At 60.4% G+C, this 19,257-nt stretch overlaps 1 protein-coding gene across 1 annotated transcript in view; it reads left to right on the top strand.

Moving 5' to 3' along the window:
- Window positions 1–19,257, top strand: part of PPP1R37 (protein phosphatase 1 regulatory subunit 37) — a 40,259-nt gene extending 21,002 nt beyond the window's left edge. The window contains exons 2-13 of the mRNA XM_021681148.2: window positions 11,309–11,406; window positions 12,767–12,812; window positions 13,062–13,162; window positions 13,865–13,984; window positions 14,435–14,585; window positions 14,681–14,836; window positions 16,067–16,179; window positions 16,768–16,909; window positions 16,998–17,164; window positions 17,295–18,045; window positions 18,393–18,483; window positions 18,580–19,257. Of these exons, the coding sequence (XP_021536823.1) occupies window positions 11,309–11,406; window positions 12,767–12,812; window positions 13,062–13,162; window positions 13,865–13,984; window positions 14,435–14,585; window positions 14,681–14,836; window positions 16,067–16,179; window positions 16,768–16,909; window positions 16,998–17,164; window positions 17,295–18,045; window positions 18,393–18,475 (1,928 nt within the window). The 3' untranslated portion in view covers window positions 18,476–18,483; window positions 18,580–19,257. The remainder of the gene's footprint in view (window positions 1–11,308; window positions 11,407–12,766; window positions 12,813–13,061; window positions 13,163–13,864; window positions 13,985–14,434; window positions 14,586–14,680; window positions 14,837–16,066; window positions 16,180–16,767; window positions 16,910–16,997; window positions 17,165–17,294; window positions 18,046–18,392; window positions 18,484–18,579) is intronic.

Genomic DNA, 19,257 nt, shown 5'->3' with positions numbered 1-19,257 from the left:
CCCCACCAGACTTGGAAAGCTGCAGGTGTCCTCTGATCTCACGTGTTTCTGTAACAGGATCTTCATTCAGTTGGGCCAAGTGGCTTGGAAGGTCAGGATGGGGAGGGCGGCGGGGGATTGGGGCAGGCCCATGGCACCTGCCATCTGTGCCCTTCACTGGAGTGGGCAGGCTCTCCCAGGGCCCTGCCCCTTCCTGGCTGCTTGTGCAAGCCCAGCCTAGCCTGCCCCCTGCAGCTGGCTGGCCACATGCAGCTCCTGGCAGGCGGCAGGCAGGCAGCGTGGAGAAGAGCCGCTTACCTCCCGGGAGGGGGCAGGGAAGAGCACGAATCACCCACAGGCTGAGGCCATCTCCCGTCCAGTGCAGTTGGGGTGTCCTCCCCTTTGTCCCGTGGGTCCCTGGGGAGAAGGGAGGGGAGGCTTTGCCCCCCACCACAGAGCAGTCATTTACTGCAGCGACGTCCCTGGAGCCCTGTCAGCGGGAAGGGCGCGCTCTGCTGGGGAAGGTACCGTGGCTCAGCTGCAGCGTGACCCGCACACTCCCCTGGTCCCTCTGAGCTACTGAAAGGCTGATGGGGATGGAGGAAGCTTGCGTGATTGTTCACTGGGAAGAATTGCTCATGACCACTGTGCCTTCGTTTTTCCTGGGGAGTCACAGGCAGAGGTTTTTCCAAGTAGGTGGGGCTTCCAGAAGTCTGCACCTGGCCCTCTACCCACTGGCTGCTCCCCTCCCCTCTCTCTGGGCCGTGTCCCCGCCCCACTCTAGGTCCAGGCCTCTTTGCACCCAGCGGCTGTCCTCAAGAGTCCCCTCTAGTATGCTGATCTATGCCAGGTCCTGGAAGGAGCGCCCAGCCTGGCAGGATTGGGGGTCGTCCCCCAGGGGCAGTGGCTTCAAAGCCCAGGGCATCAGGGGTTGTAACTGACATGGGCAAGGGCGCATTTCACTTTCTGTTGTGGCTTTGGGGGCAGCCGTGAGGCCCAGTGAAGGGGCAGAGTGCCTTCATGCCCGGATTCTTGAGCTGCTGCACTTGCTACTCCATCTCTGTGTTAGTTGTGTTAGGTTTTTGTTTTTGTTTTTGTTTTAAAGTAATCACTACACCCAACGTGGGGCTTTAACTCACGACCCCAAGATCAAGAGTCTCACGATCTACCGACTGAGCTAGCCAGGCGCTCCCGTGTTAGTTTGCTTTTTAACAGTGAGCACGGAGTTTTATTTTCACTGTTTCATGAAAGGTAGCATTCACGAGCACACTGTTTGGACCTAGCTTTTTTCCATTGAGTGTATCTTGGTTATTGTTCCCTGTTGGCTCAGAGCAAGTGTCCTCATTCTCTCTGGCCGCAGAGTTCCGGTCCCTGAGCGGACCGGGTCTTTATTGGCTGCTCCCCCGTTGCTGGGTAGTGCTGTCGGGCACCGTTCTGCAGGTGCACGCGGTCCTGCAGTGAATCACCAGAGAGGCATATACCTTTGCATCTTGGCAAGGGTATCTGTAGGCTGCGTCTCCAAGGGTGGAATGGGGGGGGGGGGTCAAAGGGTATCTGCATTTGGATTTTGGAATTCTGACTGGCATTGCCAGGTTGCCTGTGGAAGGGCTTGTGCCGGTTGGCATATTCAGCAGCCGCTTGAGGGCATGCCTGCTTCCCAGTGTCACCAGTACATGCTGTCCAGCGTGTGGGCGTTGGCCTGTCTGGTAGGTAGAGAATGGTGTTGGCATACTTTTGTTTCCTTGGTATCTTCCCTTATTCTCAGATCACAGAGTGTTTGAGTGTTAAAACTCGGCTTTCTGCTTTGGGGAACAGACTGAAAGAGGCCATGCTGGTGGCTGGCGTGGAGACGTGGGTAAGAGCCCACAGCCAAGCCAGCCCGGTGGTCAGGAAGGCAGCCGTGGAGACCGGCAGATGAGGGCCAGACCCTCCCTCTGCTTTCAGTTGGAAAAGTGTCCTTGGGCGAGTCACTTCCCACCTCCAGACCTCTTCTGGGAAGCTTCCCAGGGCTGTTGGGAGGCATAAACGAGATCGGGCTTGTAAATCAGGCTGGGAGTCGGGGCAAGGTGATGGCTCCTCAGAGCACCAGAGAGGCTCCTCAGGCTGCCCGTGTGCCCAGAGGGGCATGGGGAGGGGCTTGGGGGTGGGGACAGGGCAGCTCTGCACGTGGGCAGCATAAGATGCCTGGCTCTGAGGGGACAGGGACCGCACGGCAGAGGTGGTGGGGCCTCAGGCGCCCGGGGCTCTGCCTCCTCCCTGTGTCAGGCTGCAGGAGGCTTTGCGTTGCTGTGCCCCTGTGCTGCCCCCTGCCCCCACTTTGGGGCAGCCCAGGCCATGGGAGGGTTGTGTGTGGCATTTCAGGAGTGCAGGAAGGAACTAGATGCCTGATGAAGATGCTTGGAGGGCTTTTGCCCCGATCAGCTGGGGGCTAAGCATGTGCTCACCCATGACCTCATCACAGCTATATCCTCACTGCCCCCATGCGGGTGCCCAAGAGAGAAGGAACCTTCCCTGAGTCCACGCAGCTGGCCTGGGTGGAACTGGGGACTCAGACTCCTTTTCTTTTGACTCCAGAGACCCACTCTTTGCCCCACCTCTGTTCATTGTTCTAGCAACAAATGTTTATTGTGCACCTACAGTGTGCCCTGTGCATACCCTTCTGGGGATGCTTCAGTGAACAAAAGCAATAAAATCCTCCTCATTGTCTCGTAAGCAGAGTATAAAGCTTTATTAGGTCGTGGGAAGTGCCACACAGAAAATGCAGCAGGATACAGGGATGGACAGTGACAAAGGGGACTGTTTATTTAGGGTAGTCAGGGAAGGCCTCTGAGGAGGTGATGTTGGAGCAGAGACCCGAAGGCAGGCGGGGAGGGATAGAGCCATGGAGATAAAAGGTGAAAGAGCGCTCTGGGCGGAGGGTAACAGGTGCAAAGGCCCTGAGGCGTTATGAACAGACACCTCTGTCACTGACAAGGATTGAGTAGGGACCTTGACTACTGGGCCAGTTCTGCTCTCCTGCCTCTTCTGCGTATAGGCTTTGCCGCCCACGGCTCTAGGATGACACCCCTATCCCATGCTTGGTGACTGAGACCCTCCATGGGTGCCCCCCACCTCCTCTCACACACCCTAGGCCCTCCTGATCATGTGGCTCACTGTTCAGGTGCACTGTGCAGTCTCCATGCCTGTACCTGTTCACAAAATTCCCTCTGCCCCGGATGCCTTTCTCTCTGCTGTCTCACTCTTCCAGTCCTCGCTGAGACTTTTCTAGGTGTTCCTTTCCAGCAGATCCCAGTCTGCCCATCCTCCCTGCCTCCATGTTCCCTCCCTACCCTCTGTTACGGCCTGTGGGGCTCCTCTGTGATGGCTTTCGGTTTTGTCTCCCTGACCATGCAGGGAGGCTCTGGGATAGGGTGGGGCGGGGTGGGGGAGATCAGTGGCTACTTATTGTGGGGGGGTGTGGAGGGGAGAGGGCTGTCCCGGGATGAGAGCACACCAGGCTGGCCCCACACCTGTGCGTCTCATGCTCAGCCACTGCAGCCGCTCGGGTCTCAGCAGGCACTGTGAGGAGCCCCGGAGGGTGGCTCTGCTAAGGGACAGGACTGGCTCTCCAGATCCCGGCAGCCCTAAAGAGAAAGAGGAATCCTTCTGGCAGCCTCCCTGACCTGATATTAGAGAAGGCTGCATTTCTAGGCCCCCAAACCAGTCGGTCCAGACTGCGCTGAGGGCCTGAGGACCTCCAGGCACCAAGGTGGGTTGTGGGGGAGGACACTCCTGCCTTTGACCATCCCTCCGCCTCCTCCCTGCTTCGTGACTTAGGAGAGCATTTAGCGTCACGAGAGGTCTCCTCCTCTGTGTGGTGGGCAGTGGGCTGGCGCGCTCCACTCTGCAGCATTATGGCGAGGATGAGCAGCTCAGCGTGCAGTGCCTGGCGGAGCGCCTGGTAGGGAAGTGGCTGAGCTAAAGAGCAGCTCCTGCCGTTCTGTGCAAGGAGCGCTCTGTCACAAAATGAGTAGTTGCTGGCAGGGCCTAGGGCCCGGCCCCTCTCACCTCCCTCCAGGCTTCCTGGTCCAGGAGGCCCTCGGCCAGGCCTCCACAGTAGTCTCTCCCCACGGAACCGGTGGGCCCCTCCTGCTCAGAGGCCTAGTACAGCAGCCAGCTGTGAGCTCGTCCCTCTGTCTGCCACTCCCTCCCCCCGTCTTGGTGCCTCCTCTGTGCCTGGCCTCCGTGCTGGGCAGTGTTGGTGGCACAGCCTGGGCCGCACCCCTGGCCTGTCTTCCCAGGGCGCTTAGTTCAGTGGAAGGAGACAGGCCTGTCTCCAGACAGTGACAGCTCAGAATGGGCAGGGCCAAGATGGGGAAACCTGGAGAAGGGGGCCTGACCCGGTCTGCAGGTCAGGGAGGACTTCTTGGAGGAGGAGACATCTGTGCTGAGAGTTGACTTGAGAGAGGGGAGGGAGGGTATGAGGTGTGTGGAAGCACTGGGCCTTCTGGGAAGAAGAGTTGGGGGTGTGGCTGGAGCACCGTGCCCAGGGGGAAGGAAGGGGCCATGGACAGAGCTTAAAAGGGGCCTCTGAGAGCTGTCTCCCTCCTGACTATCTCATCTTAGCTCTGGGGTGTTCGCATCGCCCTCCTAGGGCATACCTGCCTCCACCCCTCAGCAAGGACCCCCAGAGGGTGGGGGCCGGGTCAGAGCCATCCCCGTCTCCCAGTGCAGCACAGAACTTGGCATGTGGTAGGCCTCGGGAGGTATTTGCTGAATGAATGGCAAGATGGCACCTAAGTTGGAATTCTCCTGGATAAGAAGCTGAACTCCAAGGAGCTGAAGGAAAAAGGGAGCATTTGTTGGATATGGACCTGAGGAATCCTGAATGGTCAGGCTTCAGGCCTGGCTGGGTCCAGGATCTCAAACATCTGAGCCCACCTTTCCTCTGAGTTGGCTGGGGAGGCCCTCTCCTCCTGGTGGATGCCAGGATGGCCACCAGCAGCTCCAGAAATGAGAGGTAACCTCAGCCCCAGCCCTGCAGAGGAGAGCTCTTTCTGCACGGTTCCAGCATGGCCCTGGGACTGGCTGTGGCTGCTTCCATGAGGGTCAGCCACGGGGCTGTGGACTGACCACTGTCCACCCCTGGAACCTTTGGAGGGGGTGGTGGGGAGTGGAGGTAATGAGGATGGTCCCACTGGGGTCCCGGGATGGCACCGGGAGGGTGGCCGGGGAAGCAGGCCATTCAGTGCTTTGACCGGCATCCAGGCCCAGGCAGTGCTCCCTGGGAGGACAGGTTGTGTGTCTGACACAAAGTCGGCCTCACCGCGTCCACGGTGCGGCTGTGGGTTTGTAGGCCTGCCTGTGCCTTGAACACCAGCCGGGTCCCCTCTGAGCCAGGCTTCTACCCCGAAGGTGTGCGCCCAAGTGGCCTGGTTTAGGGCAGGATGGTGTTCCACAGACCTCAAGCCGTGGGAGCACCAAAGGTTGGGGAGTCATGCAGGAAAGAGCCCCGACAGCCGGGTTCCTGGGTCCCACATGGAGAGATGCCATCCTGCTGGGGCCAGGCCACCCACCTGCCACGAGATTCTTGGTTTCCTGTCTGTCGAGTGGGTGGATGTGATTGTGCCCCTCCCTCGTGGCAGAGGAAGAGCGAGGCAGGCAGCCTCCCAAGTTAGGCTCTGCTGATGCTGCAGGCCAGCCCTGGGAGGTCATGGCTACGTGCTGTGAGCTGATGGGGGGCGATTAGGAAGGGGATTAGAACCCAGGCCCCTGGCTCTGGGCTCCCCCACACTCTTAAACCTCACTTGTCTCCTCTGGTGTCCCCACCCTGGCAGGCTTCTTGTTATTGGGCACAGTGGGCTCCCTGCCCAGGTCTCCAAGAGACCCCGTTCCTATGGAATAGAATCCTCCCCAGGCCTCGAGTAGCTCCTGTCACTGCCCTGTGCCCAGCCCTGGTGGCTCCTGTCTCGGGCAGAGAGCAGAATCCTCACTTCCCAGCTCTGCCCTCCCACGCACTACCTCGTGCTGCCCTGGATCCTGCCGGGCCTGCGCCCACCCTGTTACACCTCCCCCTCCCAGGGGCCACTGCCCACTGCTCTGTAGCTGTCTTGTCCATGTGAAGCCCCAGCGGGGAGAGCTGGGCCCCTGCTCCCTCGCCCCTTCCCTCTCCCCCCATGCTGTTGCTTCCTGGTTTTTGATTCCCACTGGGATGACTTGTGTCTTCTCTCTCCCACCAGCTCCAGGCTGGCAGGGATGGCCTGAGTCATTGCCGCCCCCTGGTGCCCAGCCTCTCCTTGCGTCTCCGGGTGCCTTTGCACCTGTGTGCAGACAAGAGCCCCGCACCAGACACACATGTCTCTCTGCCTGTCACCCGATGCCCGGCATTGGATTTCTCTCCCTCCCTTTGTGAGGGCCAGCACAGCTGGGAGGGGGAGGCAGGCTCCGTGTGCCTCTCAGCCTCTTCCTGGGAGACTGGCACGAGCTGCTGGGGCGAGCTACAGAGCCTCACCCCTGTGGGAGGTCTCACCCACCAACTGCCGCACAGCAGCATCCCTCCCCAGAGCTCACACTGTGCCCCACCCAGAGTCCAGGGGTGCCCCCAGCCTGCCTCTGCCGCCGGTCCCTTCCTGCTCAGGCCAAAGCAGTATGAGAAGCCCTGCTCCAGTGTCAGACCAGCGCGGGTCTGGCTGTGTGTTCCAGTCCCGCCTCTCCTGGCCCCGGGACCTCGCACAGATGACTTGCCCTTTCTGAGCTGGCCTCCCCTTTTTAGGAAATGGAGTCGTAACTCTGCCAGCCTTGGATCTCCGAGCTGGCTAAGAGAACCTGTGCCTAGAAAGTAACTCAGCGTCGGGCCTCCCACAGTGAGTTCCCAGTACCTGGAAGCGGTACCACTATCTGCGACCTCTGTCCAGTCGTGTCTCCTGCTCAGACCTGGCACCATGCGGCTGCTTAGCAAGTGCCCTCACGTGTCATCTCCTGAGACCCTGCAGATGTCCCTTTCAGAGAGGGGAAGCAGTGGTCGCGATTGTCAGTCACAGCCTCACCAGGTCAAGGACAGCTCTTATCCCAGGCCAGTAGCTCCGGATCCACCTTCCCTGGCAAGCAGGCACGTGCTCTCCCTTACTTGCCGCCGTCCCCTCCTCTCTGACAGCCAGCCACTTGAACTCCAGCCTCTGCTTGAGTGGGACCTTCAGGGCATTGGACTTGGGAGTTGAGTGAACACGTTTGAGCCCTGATCTGACATGCACACGCACACGCACGCATGTCCCCCCTGCTCCCACACATGCGCATCCACCCGGCCTCACCAGCCATTCCGTAATGGACAGGTGCTTGCATGCCTCTTCTGGTCCCTGCCTTCCAGCGGGGGAGAAAACACGGCTGTGACGGGTTTGTGTGCACCCATGAGTATGCTAAGCTCTGGTCGGGGAGGGATGAAGTCGTACTCTGTCACCAGAGGTAGCCGAGGAGTTAAGTCACCCTCGCCCGATTTTAGGGATAAGGTGATGGAGGCACAGAGGTGAAATCGCTTTGCTCAGCATCAGAGTTTTAAATTCGGAGTCAGGATCCAACCCCAGGCACTCTGGCTCCAGAGCCCGTGTTCTTACCCACTTTGTGAGACCGCGTGTCTCAGGTGGGGGAGCCCCGGGTGGACGGGGAGGGAGGCAGCAAGGACTCCTCAGGGCCTGGCCACTTCAGCAGCTGTGCCCTCACTCTGCAGCCTCTAGGGTGGGCCGGCCAGCTGGGGGAGCTGCTCACTGACTCGTGCCCGCCGTGGTGAGGCCTGTGTGGTTCCTTAAGGCTGTGGAAGCCCGGGGTGGATGACCCCAGGCTGGAGGCCCCACACCGGGTCTGGGGAGCTTTGTCTCTCTCAGTCCACGCTCCTCAGACCTTCACCCTGTTCTCCCCTTGACCATTTCGCCGCAGCATCACAAGCGAACAGATGTGTGGAGGGGCCAGGCCTGGGGTTCTGCTGGCTTATGGAGAGCTGGGCGTGGGGCCCCGGCACAGCGTGAGCGCCGTCTACATGCTCCGCGGTCTTTTCTCGGCACCACCATGTTGCTGTTACCTTACCACTTTTTCTTAAATTGGTTCAGTTTTGTTTTACTTGAATATGTATCATCTCATTCCCAAACAATACGGTAGTTTGTTTTCATTCATCCGTGTATGAAGCCCGTATACGTAATGATTACTGTAAGGTCACTGCCGAGCCACCTGATGCTCTCCTGTGTCCCCGCTGGTGCCGCGCCAGGACTTGGGGCGTGCTGGTGGTGCTGTTGGGGCCATCGAGGTGGGGTGGGGGTGCCCTTGAGCTGCCGTGGACTGGCTGAACACCTCCCTACCCCCTGCTCTTGTGCCTTCAGTGCCTTTCCCCAGTGCTGTTCCCTCTCGAAAGCGCGTCTCAGCTTGAGAGGGGAGTGACGAAGCTGCAGTTGTTATTCCTGTCACCAGGGGGCGCTAAGTCACTCCGGGCCTGAGGGGCTCTCCCACTTCTGGGAATATGTCCACTCCTCCTGGCCCCTGTTCTGCTTCCCCTTCTGTAAGTGACTGGGCGGATGCGACCCTTGTGAGCTCTGGCGGTGACCTTGTGTGAGGCTGTGCTGCCTGCAAACCCCACGGACGCCTGGCTGAAGGGGTGGCCGGACGGCAGCTGTGGCTGGCGCGGAGCTGGCCAGGTTAGAGACCCTGGGCTTCAAGCTTACTGGGAGGCTCCTCAGAACAAAGACCGACCCAGTGGGCAGGGCTGGGATGCTGGATCTGGGGTGCCAGAACTGAACACCTAAGGGATTGATTGCAGCTTGAGAGCGTCCTTAGAATTCTTACTTCCTGTAGGCTCTAGGATGCTGAGACAGCTAGTGATGGCACCCCGTGTGCCCAGGCCCTCCTTCATTCCCATCTCATGTGACCAGGCCAACCCAGCCTTGGCCCAGGGGCCTTTCTTGAGGTGAGCTTGCCTGGGGGAGCATCTGATAAAGCCTGTGCACCTCTTCTCAGAGTGATGATTTTGTTTTAATTTTTTGTTAAAGTAAACTCTGTGCCCAACGTGGGCCTTGAACTCACCACCCCGAGATCAAGATGCACTTGCTCTACCAACGGAGCCAGCCAGGCACCCTTTGGAGTGATGTTTTTGGTTTTTTGTGTTTTTTTTTACAATTTTATTTATTTATTTATTTATTTATTTATTTTTTATTTGACAGAGAGAGCGCACAAGCGGGGGGCTGGAGCGGGAAGGGAGAAGCAGGCTTCCCGCTGAGCAGAGAAACTGATTTGGGGCTCGATCCCAGGACCCTGAGATCATGACCAAAGGCAGATGCTTAACCGACCGAGCCACCCAGGTGCCCCTGAAGTGATGATTTTGAAAGGCAAAATATAAAGTAGGATTACAAAGGATATCAAAATACAGTTAGCGAAAAAATTTTTTTAGATTGCAACGCGGTGTTTGCGTTCTTCCTCACTGGTGCAGGAGAGAGCAGCAGCTCTGGTGACTGCCATCTTCAGAGTAGTGATGCGCATTCAAAATCTGCGGCAGCCCATGCACCGTGTGGAAGCACCTGTCGTCCTGGCGATGACAAAGATGCAGGGTCTGCTAAACACTATTTCTCTTCTCTTCTCTCTCTCTCTGTTTTGCCCATGTTAATAAGGAAGAGCTACATTTCATTGTAGTTCACTTAGTGAAAGTAGAGAAGTCATTTTTCTCCCTCACGTGTGCAGAACCCTTGGGGGTCAGCAGACCCAGTTTGGTTGGACCCCCTGAGGCAGCTGCTCGAGCCCTGGGGGCTGCCTTCCCTGGCAGGGCCAGCTCCTGAGCTGGGGGCCACTGGCCGTCAGAGAGCTCCGTCGCTGGGTGGGCAGGAGGTGGCCGCACCGGGGAGGCTGCTGGTCACCTGCAGCTCCGCTCAGGGAGGAAGCGAGGGGGTAAGCTGGGGCTTCTGTCCGCTTCTTTCTTCCAGCACAGCGGGTCCAGCACAGTGGAGAGAAAGCTCTGGAGCCAGGTGCACAACTCTGCCCTGTACCAGCTGCCCAGCCTCAGGGAGGCAGCTTCCCCCCCGCCCCAAACCTCGGTTTCCTCCCCTAGAAAACAGGGTAGTGCTTGATGCGATCTGGAGGGAGAGTCCACTGGGAGATGCTTACCTGGAAGCTTCGACAGGGGCTTCTGCTGGCTCCGAGGGCCAGGCCAGGGTGGCAGCAGGGTGAGGGTAGGCCGAGGTCTCCAGAAGGCCCTCTTCCTGCTCCATTCCTTGCCTGCCCTGTTGTCCCCAGGCCCACTCCATTCTGCTGACGCCAAGAGCTTTCTCTGCCCCTCCCCTGCTCGGAGACTTCCCTTCCTGTTCTCCCGGTTGCCCTGGGGCAGAATCCAATATTTCATAGACAAACACCGAAAACAGTATGAATGTCTTACCCAGTGAATGGATAAACAAAATGTATACATCAGGCATTTACCATGCAGCCCTGTAAAGGGGCCGGAACTCAAAACCCCCGTGCTCCATGAGAGAGGCTGGCCACAAAAGGCCACATACTGCTTACCTCCATCTTTATGAAATGTCCACAGAAGGCAGATCGGTGCAGACAGGCAGGCCAGCCTTGTCTGGAGTGTGGTGATGGGTCCCGGGCCTCCCAGGGGCTGTGCTGTGCAGCTGTTGAGCCTGGGCTCCATCCCTTCATTCTGTGAGCACTGCCTGCTCCCCTGGGCACCCGGGCCGCGCCCCGTCTCCTCTGACTGCCGCCGTGTCCCCCAGACTGGAGGCCCCGTGCTGAGTAGCTGTCGGGGGATGTTTTTTTTTGCTGTTGAGGGTGTTGTTTCAGGAGTGGGGACTCTGAGAGGCCACATGCATCACAGTTAAGAGCAGAGTTCACTTCCCCACTCCACCACTTACCGGCTGTGTGTCCTTGGGCAAGGTGCTTCACCTCTCTGGGCTCAGCTTCCTCATAGCATCAAAGTACAGATTCATTCTCTCATCTAGGAAAACATACACACACACACAGATTGAACACCTGCTCTGGGCCTGGCCCTGGGCTGGAGACTGTTGGGACAAGGTGGTGACCAGGATAGACCCAGCCCTGCCCTCCCCATTTAGTAGGGGAGACAACCGACAAGCAGAAAAGTTCTGTGATGTTAGTTGTGTGATGTTTGTGCAGAGCTGCTCGAGGAGCCATGGGAAGGTGTGGAGGGAGGGGCTGACTCGTTTGGGGGCCCCGGGGCCACCTCCACAGGGCAGCAGTGGCATCGAGGGGCCTTGACGGGAGGGCAGGACTCAGTGGGTCATCGGAAGGGGCGTTTTGTTGTGGGGGGCGGGAGTGAAGGGGGCCCAGAGTGCGGAGCATCACAGGCTTGGGTCCTCTGTGCCTGCAGCCCAGAACGTGACCGTGGATGAGGTCATTGGTGCCTACAAGCAAGCCTGCCAGAAGCTAAACTGCAGACAGATCCCCAAGCTCCTCCAGCAGCTCCAGGTACCCAGGCAGGGGTGGGGCGCAGTCACAGCGAGGGGAGGGGGATGGGGGGGGGAAGGTCCCTGGGGTGAAGCTTTTCTCTCTCTGTTCCCTCCCCTCCCCCCCAGCAGCCTCTGGGCCTCTGGGGTCGGCCCTGAGCAGGGAAGGGTGCACAGGGCACCGCCCCGCCTGGCCACCTAGCCCAGGGCCCGTGTAAATACATCCTGGAAAATCCTCTGTTCAGTCGTAAAAGCGATCAGGCTCTTATGAATGTTTAAACAGTGTGGAATGATATAAATTAAGAATTTTAACTGTCACTCCCCAAAGAAATTCGGTTCTCCAGGGGAAAAGCCATACGTACGTTTATTCTTTATGGTCTCTATACGTTCTGCATACGCTATTTTTTTTTTTAAGTTAAAATACTACAGGCATAAAAAGCAAAATCCATTCCTCACTTCTTACTCAAGTCCCATTTCCTGGGAGTCCCGCTGTTGGCAGCTTGAGGTTTTCGCCCTCTGGCCCTGCCTGTGCGTTTGTTAGAGGGCAGCTCGCTGTCCAGAAGCCCACAGCCCCGAGGACACGTTCTTCGTCTGCGTGAATGGGGTGCAGCTGTGCCCGTGGCGTGTCCCCTGTAGCTGTGTCCCACAGTGCCTTTCCTGCCGCCTGCCCAGCCTGGGCGTGTTGGTAAACCACCACCTTAGTGCCTTCCCTCCGGATGGGTCATTCCAGAATGCTCCAAGGTCGCTTGTTTCTAGGGTTGCCGCTCCCTCAGACAGCATTGCTGTGAGCAGTCATGCTCGCCACCCAGCTCTGCACCCCAGGGTGAAGGGTTCTCTGGGGCAGTTCCCAGAAGGGCCTGTTGGCAGTTTCAGGGAAAGACGGCCCCTCAGTGTGGGAGCCAGGAGTGTGGGTCCTGGGGGTCCACAGGCTAATGTGTGCAGAGCCCAGAGAACAGAACCTGGCACCCAGTGGGGGTGGGGCTGGGCTCATAGCCAAGGAGGGCCGGGCAGACGTCAGACCGGTGCCTTTCCTCCTCCTCACTGAGTGCTCTCTGTGTGGGGCCTGGTGCCCGGCCTGCACCCCCAGGCCTGTCAGCCGTCTCCACCTTTGCGCCTGCTTCACGGCCTTTGTGCTGGCTGCCCCTTCTTGCCTGGAATGCTCCATTCAGCTGGGCCAGAGGGGCGGTGCCCCTACCTGGCCCAGGCCCTGTGGGTACAGAATGCCCCACTCTCTGAGGCCCTGCACGCCACCCCCACCCCGGAACACTGCCTCACCTCAGAAACGGAGCCAGATCGGAGCCCCGCCTGCCCCACTGTCAGGGTCCAGCCCTGCTCCTGAGGGTGTCTTCCTGCCTTCAGCCCTGACCCCTCTGTTTTCCCAGGAGTTCACGGACCTTGGACACCGCATTGATTGTCTGGACCTGAAAGGTGTGTGTTGGGACAGAGGCTGGGACCCCTGGGGAGTGGGCAGGGCCAGAGCCTCTCAAGGTGGGTCTGGGCCGGCAGGTCCTGCCGTAAGAGCAGGTTAGCCCAGGGCAGTGGGGTTCCTGAGAGGTGTGGGTGCCCTCCCTGAGGGGAGGCGGGTGCAGCGAGCCCTCCCTCCGCCCAGAGCCCCCATTTCTAGCCAGCCCCCCAAGCATGCGAGCACGCACAGAGGTGCACTCCATCTCGTCCCAGGTGAGAAGCTTGACTACAAGACCTGCGAGGCCCTGGAGGAGGTCTTCAAGAGGCTGCAGTTCAGGGTCGTGGATCTGGAGCAGACGAACCTGGATGAAGATGTGAGCAGCTCCTGCCACCACCCTGACCTGTTCCCCCAGCTCCCTGGCCCCTTTGAGGTTTAGGGGGAGGGGGCACTGCAGGAGGAAGAGTTCCCCTTTGACAGAGGCTGGGCAGGGCCTCTTGAAGGACAAGATGAGGAGGCAGCTGATGTGACCAGAGTGGATGTGGGGGATATTGGGACTCTGGGGCAGGGCCCAGAAAAGGGGTCTCATAGACACACCCCAGAGCAGGGCCTTTGTAAGCAAGAGAGGGACTTGGGGAGCTGGGCCTTAGTGGGGGCAGGTGTGTGGCCACCAGAAACCTTTTCAGGAACCCCCACTGGGGATCACAGCACTTGTAAGAGAGAGTTTGAGAAACATGCAGATAGCATCCTCCCCATTTGGGCCCAGGTGTCCTCACCTCCCCAGACTCAGAGACCACCAGGAGACCTGGGGGTGGGGTCCTGGAGAACTGAGGCCCAGGTACACCAGGGGCCTGTCCCAGTTCCGGGGTGTATCTATGAGCCCACCTGCTGGTGGCGGTGGGTAACAAGTAAGAGAAAGCAGATGGACTTCAGCAGGAAGGGCGAAGTTGGTTCCTGGAACCCAGAGGTGCCGGGGCAGCATCAGGGCCCTCCCCACCCCTTAGTTTTTTGTCCCCCACCTCCTGGCCTCCTGGGTCTGCCTCAGCCTGAGTCTGAACCCTGTTGTCTCGGCCCCCAGGGTGCCTCGGCCCTCTTCGACATGATCGAATACTATGAGTCGGCCACCCACCTCAACATCTCCTTCAACAAGCACATCGGCACCCGGGGCTGGCAGGCCGCTGCCCACATGATGCGCAAGGTGGGCGCCTCTTATCTGTGCCCTCCCCAGGGTAGAAGGGGCTCAACCGCAGAGGGGCCCAGGGTGCTTTCCCAGGACACCCGTCCCTTAGGGCCTGGTTTTCATGAGCCCTCAGAGTGTCGTCCCAATGCCAAGGGGTGCCCTGCCTCAGGCCAACCCTGGCTCCTTTTCTCCTTTCAAGCATCTTTCCTTCTTCTTCACTTGCTCGTAACCCATCCCTGGGAGGTGCCTGTAGTTGCCCCCGCTTCACTCATGTCCGGGGCATCTGCTGCACAGGAGTCTGGGAACTCAGGTGTCACCAGCCCTGCCTGCTCACCTGCAGGAGTCCAGGCCGGGCCATCCCTCACAGACACAGTTGCCCCGCTGCACGCTGGGACGTGGGGCTGGGAAATCCCTGGGGACTGGGAGGGCTGGGGCCAGCCTGTTCCAGCCCTGCCCCTGCCCCACTAGACGAGCTGCCTACAGTACCTGGACGCCCGAAACACGCCCCTGCTGGACCACTCGGCGCCCTTCGTGGCCCGCGCCCTGCGCATCCGCAGCAGCCTAGCGGTGCTGCATCTGGAAAACGCCAGCCTGTCAGGGCGACCCCTCATGCTGCTTGGTGAGCTCCGAGGCCAGGGGAGGCGGATCAGTAACATGCTGCCCGCTGGGGGCCGGGGCTCGGCCAGTCACTGTGCTCTCCCCGCACTCCCCCAGCCACGGCACTGAAGATGAACGTGAATCTGCGGGAGCTCTACTTGGCCGACAACAAGCTCAACGGCCTGCAGGACTCGGCCCAGCTGGGCAACCTGCTCAAGTTCAACTCCTCCCTGCAGATCCTGGACCTCCGTAACAACCATGTGCTGGACTCAGGTGTGTGAGAGGCCTGCCCACGCCCACCCCACTCCAGCCACTGAGCACCCACTGTGTGCCTAGCCGGGTGCCCCATGGTGCTGGAGACACAGGGGTGGCCAGGACAATCCCAGTCCTGCCCGCATGGGGCTCACAGTCCAGTAGGGAAGACAGACCATCCCAGGCAGTGACAGCTCAGACTGGGCAGGGCTGGGCTGTGGGAACCCAGGGAGGGCGTCCTAGAGGAGGAGGCAGCTCAGCAAAGACCTGCAGGATGAAGTGAGGTATTGAAGAGATAATTAAAATAATTATCCTCCGGAAAAAGTGGCCTAAAGGAAACAAGGTTGTTGGGACAGAGGGTCAGTCAGAGGCCGTTTAAGATGGTGCAGGGAGGTGACCTCTGGGCAGCAGTGTGGAGGGCAAGAATGGAGCCAGCCCTTTTAAAAGCCTGGGAAGGGGCACCTGGGTGGCGTAGTTGGTGAAGCGTCCGACTCTTGGTTTTGGCTCAGGTTCCCCATGTCAGGCTCCGTGCTCAGCTCAGAGTCCGCTTAAGATTCTCTTCTCCTCTCCCCCGCTCCACCCTGCTTGCTTTCTCTCTCAAATAAATCTTAAAAAAAAAAAAAAAAGCCTGGAAAAAGAATCCAGGCAGAGTGAATAGAAGGCCCTGAGGTAGGAAAGAGCCTAGATGTTGAATATTTGCGGGGAAAAGCCACGGTGGGCTAGAGGGTAAATGGGAAGGGAGAGGAAGTAGCTAGTGGGAGGAACTCTGTGTCCTCCTGGTTCACTGTTGAGCAGGGTCTCCGGGCCCCAGTGTGAGGAGAGCGCTGGGGGGACAGCATAGGGCATGCAGGCCAGTTCCTTCGCCCAGGGTGGCCGGGCCCAGACACCACATTTACTGAGCACCTAGCACGTGCCAGGCCTGTTGAGACAGAGATCTCTGCCCTCGGGAGAGACACCGCCATGATAAATTAATAGAGTATACGGTGTGTCAGATGGTGAGATGTGCTCTGGAGAAAACTGAAGCAGACAGAGGGATGTTCCGGCCCGGGCACCAGGGAGCCATGGGCTGGGCCGAGGCAGGAGGTGGCTGGGCCAGAGTCGGGGGCCGGGGGGGGGCCGGGCAGGCAGATCGACGGGAGGGCAAAGCCCCGGGAGGTTCTGCGCTCTCCTGGGGTAGCAGTGGCTCCCCACCGGTGTCCCCTGGAGAAGCGCCTGGACCACAGCAGGGACTTGCCCATGGGTCCCCTCCAGGTCTGGCCTACATCTGCGAGGGCCTCAAGGAGCAGAAGAAGGGGCTGGAGACCCTGGTGCTGTGGAACAACCAGCTGACACACACGGGCATGGCCTTCCTGGGCATGACGCTGGTGAGTCGGGCCGGGAGCGGGGCGGGGCGCCACAGCTCCAACACGGCCTCTCAGCCCCGTGCTCTGCCCCCCGTCGTGCTCGCCCTGCCCCTCAGGGACCCTTTGCAGGAGCCCTTTCAGCGCGGGTTGCTCTCCCTCAGCTTCCGCAGCCCCTCTGTCCTAAGGAAAGTAGCGTTTCTCAGTTGCCCTTGTCTTCTGCATCCGGCGCGGTAGTCTAGTACCATGTTGCGCACGAGGTGATAGTGCTCTGCATAGAAAGCTAATATTTTCTGGAAGCCTCCAGTGCGTTTCCAATCTTCTTACATAAATACGTGGTATTTAAAGCAAGCCCACAGGCCACAAAGACTCACGTCCAAGTTAAGAATGACCAGCGGCCAGGTGTGTGCGCTGAGCCCTCAGGATGCTCGCCCGGGCTGGGGAGTGGACAGGGCAGCTGGCTGGCACTGGGGCGGCTTCCGAGTCCACGAAGCATCTGGCCTTCAGCAGGACTGTCTGGGCGGCGCTGCCGAAGAGGGAGTGCTCGGGTTTGCCTTTTTCCTGGTTGGCCTTCTGGGCCTTTCCTCACTCTCAACGTGCCGTTCCCTCTAGCCGCACACACACAGCCTGGAGACGCTGAACCTGGGCCACAACCCCATCGGGAACGAGGGTGTGCGGAACCTCAAGAACGGCCTCATCAGCAACCGCAGTGTGCTGCGCCTTGGCCTCACCTCCACCAAGCTCACGTGCGAGGGTAGGGCACGGGGCTGGGCCGAGGGGGCGGTGCAGGTGGGCTTGGGGGGCGGCTAGCCCATGGCCAGCCCCTGCGGTCCCCCTCCCAGGCGCGGTGGCGGTGGCGGAGTTCATCGCCGAGAGCCCCCGCCTCCTGAGACTGGACCTTCGGGAGAACGAGATCAAGACAGGCGGGCTCATGGCACTGTCCTTGGCCCTCAAGGTGAACCACTCACTGCTGCGCCTTGACCTCGACCGTGAGCCCAAGAAGGAGGCGGTGAGCTGAGTGGGCTCTTCCCTGAGGCCTCCGGTGGCGGGAGGGTGGTGCAGGCTGGCCCAGGGCGACTGCTGGGTCCGCCGAGAGCACCGGCTGTGCAGAGCCCTAGCCAGGCCCGCTCCGCTTGCAGGTGAAGAGCTTCATCGAGACGCAAAAGGCGCTGCTCGCAGAGATCCAGAATGGCTGCAAGCAGAACTTCATGCTGGCGCGCGAGCAGGACGAGAAGGAGCAGCGGCTGCAGCTCTCCGCCTCCATGCCCGAGATCACCGTGACCGAACCGCAGCCCGGCCAGGAGCCCGGGGGCCAGGAGCCCCGGGACGAGCCCGCCACCAGGGCCCAGCAGAATGGGGCCCCCGGCCCCAGCGCCCGGCCGCACTCAGACTCAGACTCGGACTCCGAGGAGGAGGGTGGGGAGGAGGAGGATGGGGAGAGGGCCGAGGCCCCCTGCCCCGCCCTGGTGCCCCCCTCGGACTCCCTGGGCCCTGGGGACAGGAGCCCCCCAGGCAGCCCCGCCTCCCCCACTGAGCAGCGTATTTCTGTGTCCAGCCCCGGCCGGGGCCACAAAGTGTTTGTGGTGACTCGGGTTGAGAGTCCGCCCGAGAGGGCAGAGCCCCCGGCGCCCCCCGCCCCTCCTTCCCCCCCTTCCCCACCTTCCCCCCTTCCTCCTGCTTTATCCTCCCCGCCCACCTCACCTGCCCTGCCACCAGCTGAGGCCATCGGTACTCCGGACCCAGGGGTGTCGGAGCCTCAGTCACAGCTGGAGCCACCTCAGCCAGGGCCACCGCTGCCCAATGGCCTGAAGCCCGAGTTCGCCCTCGCACTGCCTCCAGAGCCTCCCCCGGGGCCTGAGGCCAAGGCGGGCAGCTGTGGCCTGGAACACGGTGAGTGGGGCTCTGGGGCAGGGTGACAGCGGGCCCTGGGTGCTGCTGTGAGCCCGGGTAAGCACCTGCCCCTCGATGGGCTTCAGTGTTTCCTTTAAAATGGCCTGTGAAGGGGGTAGGAACGAGGACTTGGTCCTCAGCCCCCACCTTGTTTCCCCTGGATCCCTGGGAGCTCTCCCTGGGATGGAGCAGGCGAGATGTGCTGACTGGAATCCGATGGTCTCAGTGGTACCCGGGCCCTCTGCTGCTCTAAGGGCCAGACTTGGGCAGGGCTGGTGGGGATGGCCTGGGGTCCCCCCATCCCCGCCTGCCTGACTGGAGGTTGCTTGCCCCTTCTCCCCTTGCAGAACTGAGCTGCTCCAAGAATGAGAAGGAGCTCGAGGAGCTGCTTCTGGAAGCCAGTCAGGAATCTGGGCAGGAGACACTGTGACACTTTAGGTGAGGCGGGGGCCGGGGTCAGAGGGCAGGGGTTCTGGGGTCCGGCAGTAGCGCCCCTGGCTCTGACAGGCCCTCCCCCAATCTCTTCTCCCCAAGTTCCTTTTTTCCGGTCAGTCTTCGATGAGCTGAGGCCAGAGCCATGAGAATCTGCTCACCCTCACCCCCAGCCTTCCTGAGGCCTGGGCCACCAGGGGTGTGGGGGGCCTTTCTGGGGACCCCTGCCCCCCACAGCAACACTACACAGAGCGCAGGAGCCGCAGGGACTGCCCTCCCCGCCCTGACTTAAGCACTATTTTTGTGTCCAGCACTCGAAGGCTCTGGGTTGGGGGGATGGGAGAGGAGTTCTCCAAGGACATCAGCCACGAGGCTGGACGCCTTTTCCAGACAGCCTGTTGGGCCAGGCTTGCCCTGTGGAGGGCAGCAGTCCTGGGTGGTGGTGGGATGGCCCCCCGGTCCCCCCCGGGTGCAGGGCCAGGCAGGAGGCATGACGAGGGAGGGGCGGTGAGTGGTGGTGGAGGACATTGGTAGAGCAACCCCAGGCAGAGTGAGGGCCAGGGCTGGGGGGGCGGGGGGCTGGGAGCAGAGGATCAGAGCTTTCTTTTTCTTAAGTGCAATAAATCTATCAGGGAGCTGGGGTGAGGAGCAGCCGGGCTTCTAGAGACCCTGCTGTCCAGGCCCCTTGAGGCTGCGCTCTGAGAGGCACTACAACCCCGGGGGGCGGCGTGGGTGTGGGGTACGGGTGGGTGGGGGAGGGGCTACTCCTGTCGGTGCAAC

This window comes from Neomonachus schauinslandi, chromosome 16, assembly GCF_002201575.2.
Source record: "Neomonachus schauinslandi chromosome 16, ASM220157v2, whole genome shotgun sequence".
Lineage (NCBI taxonomy): Eukaryota > Metazoa > Chordata > Mammalia > Carnivora > Phocidae > Neomonachus > Neomonachus schauinslandi.
The sequence above is the reverse complement of the archived record's forward strand: the minus strand, read 5'-3'. Positions and strand labels throughout refer to the sequence as shown.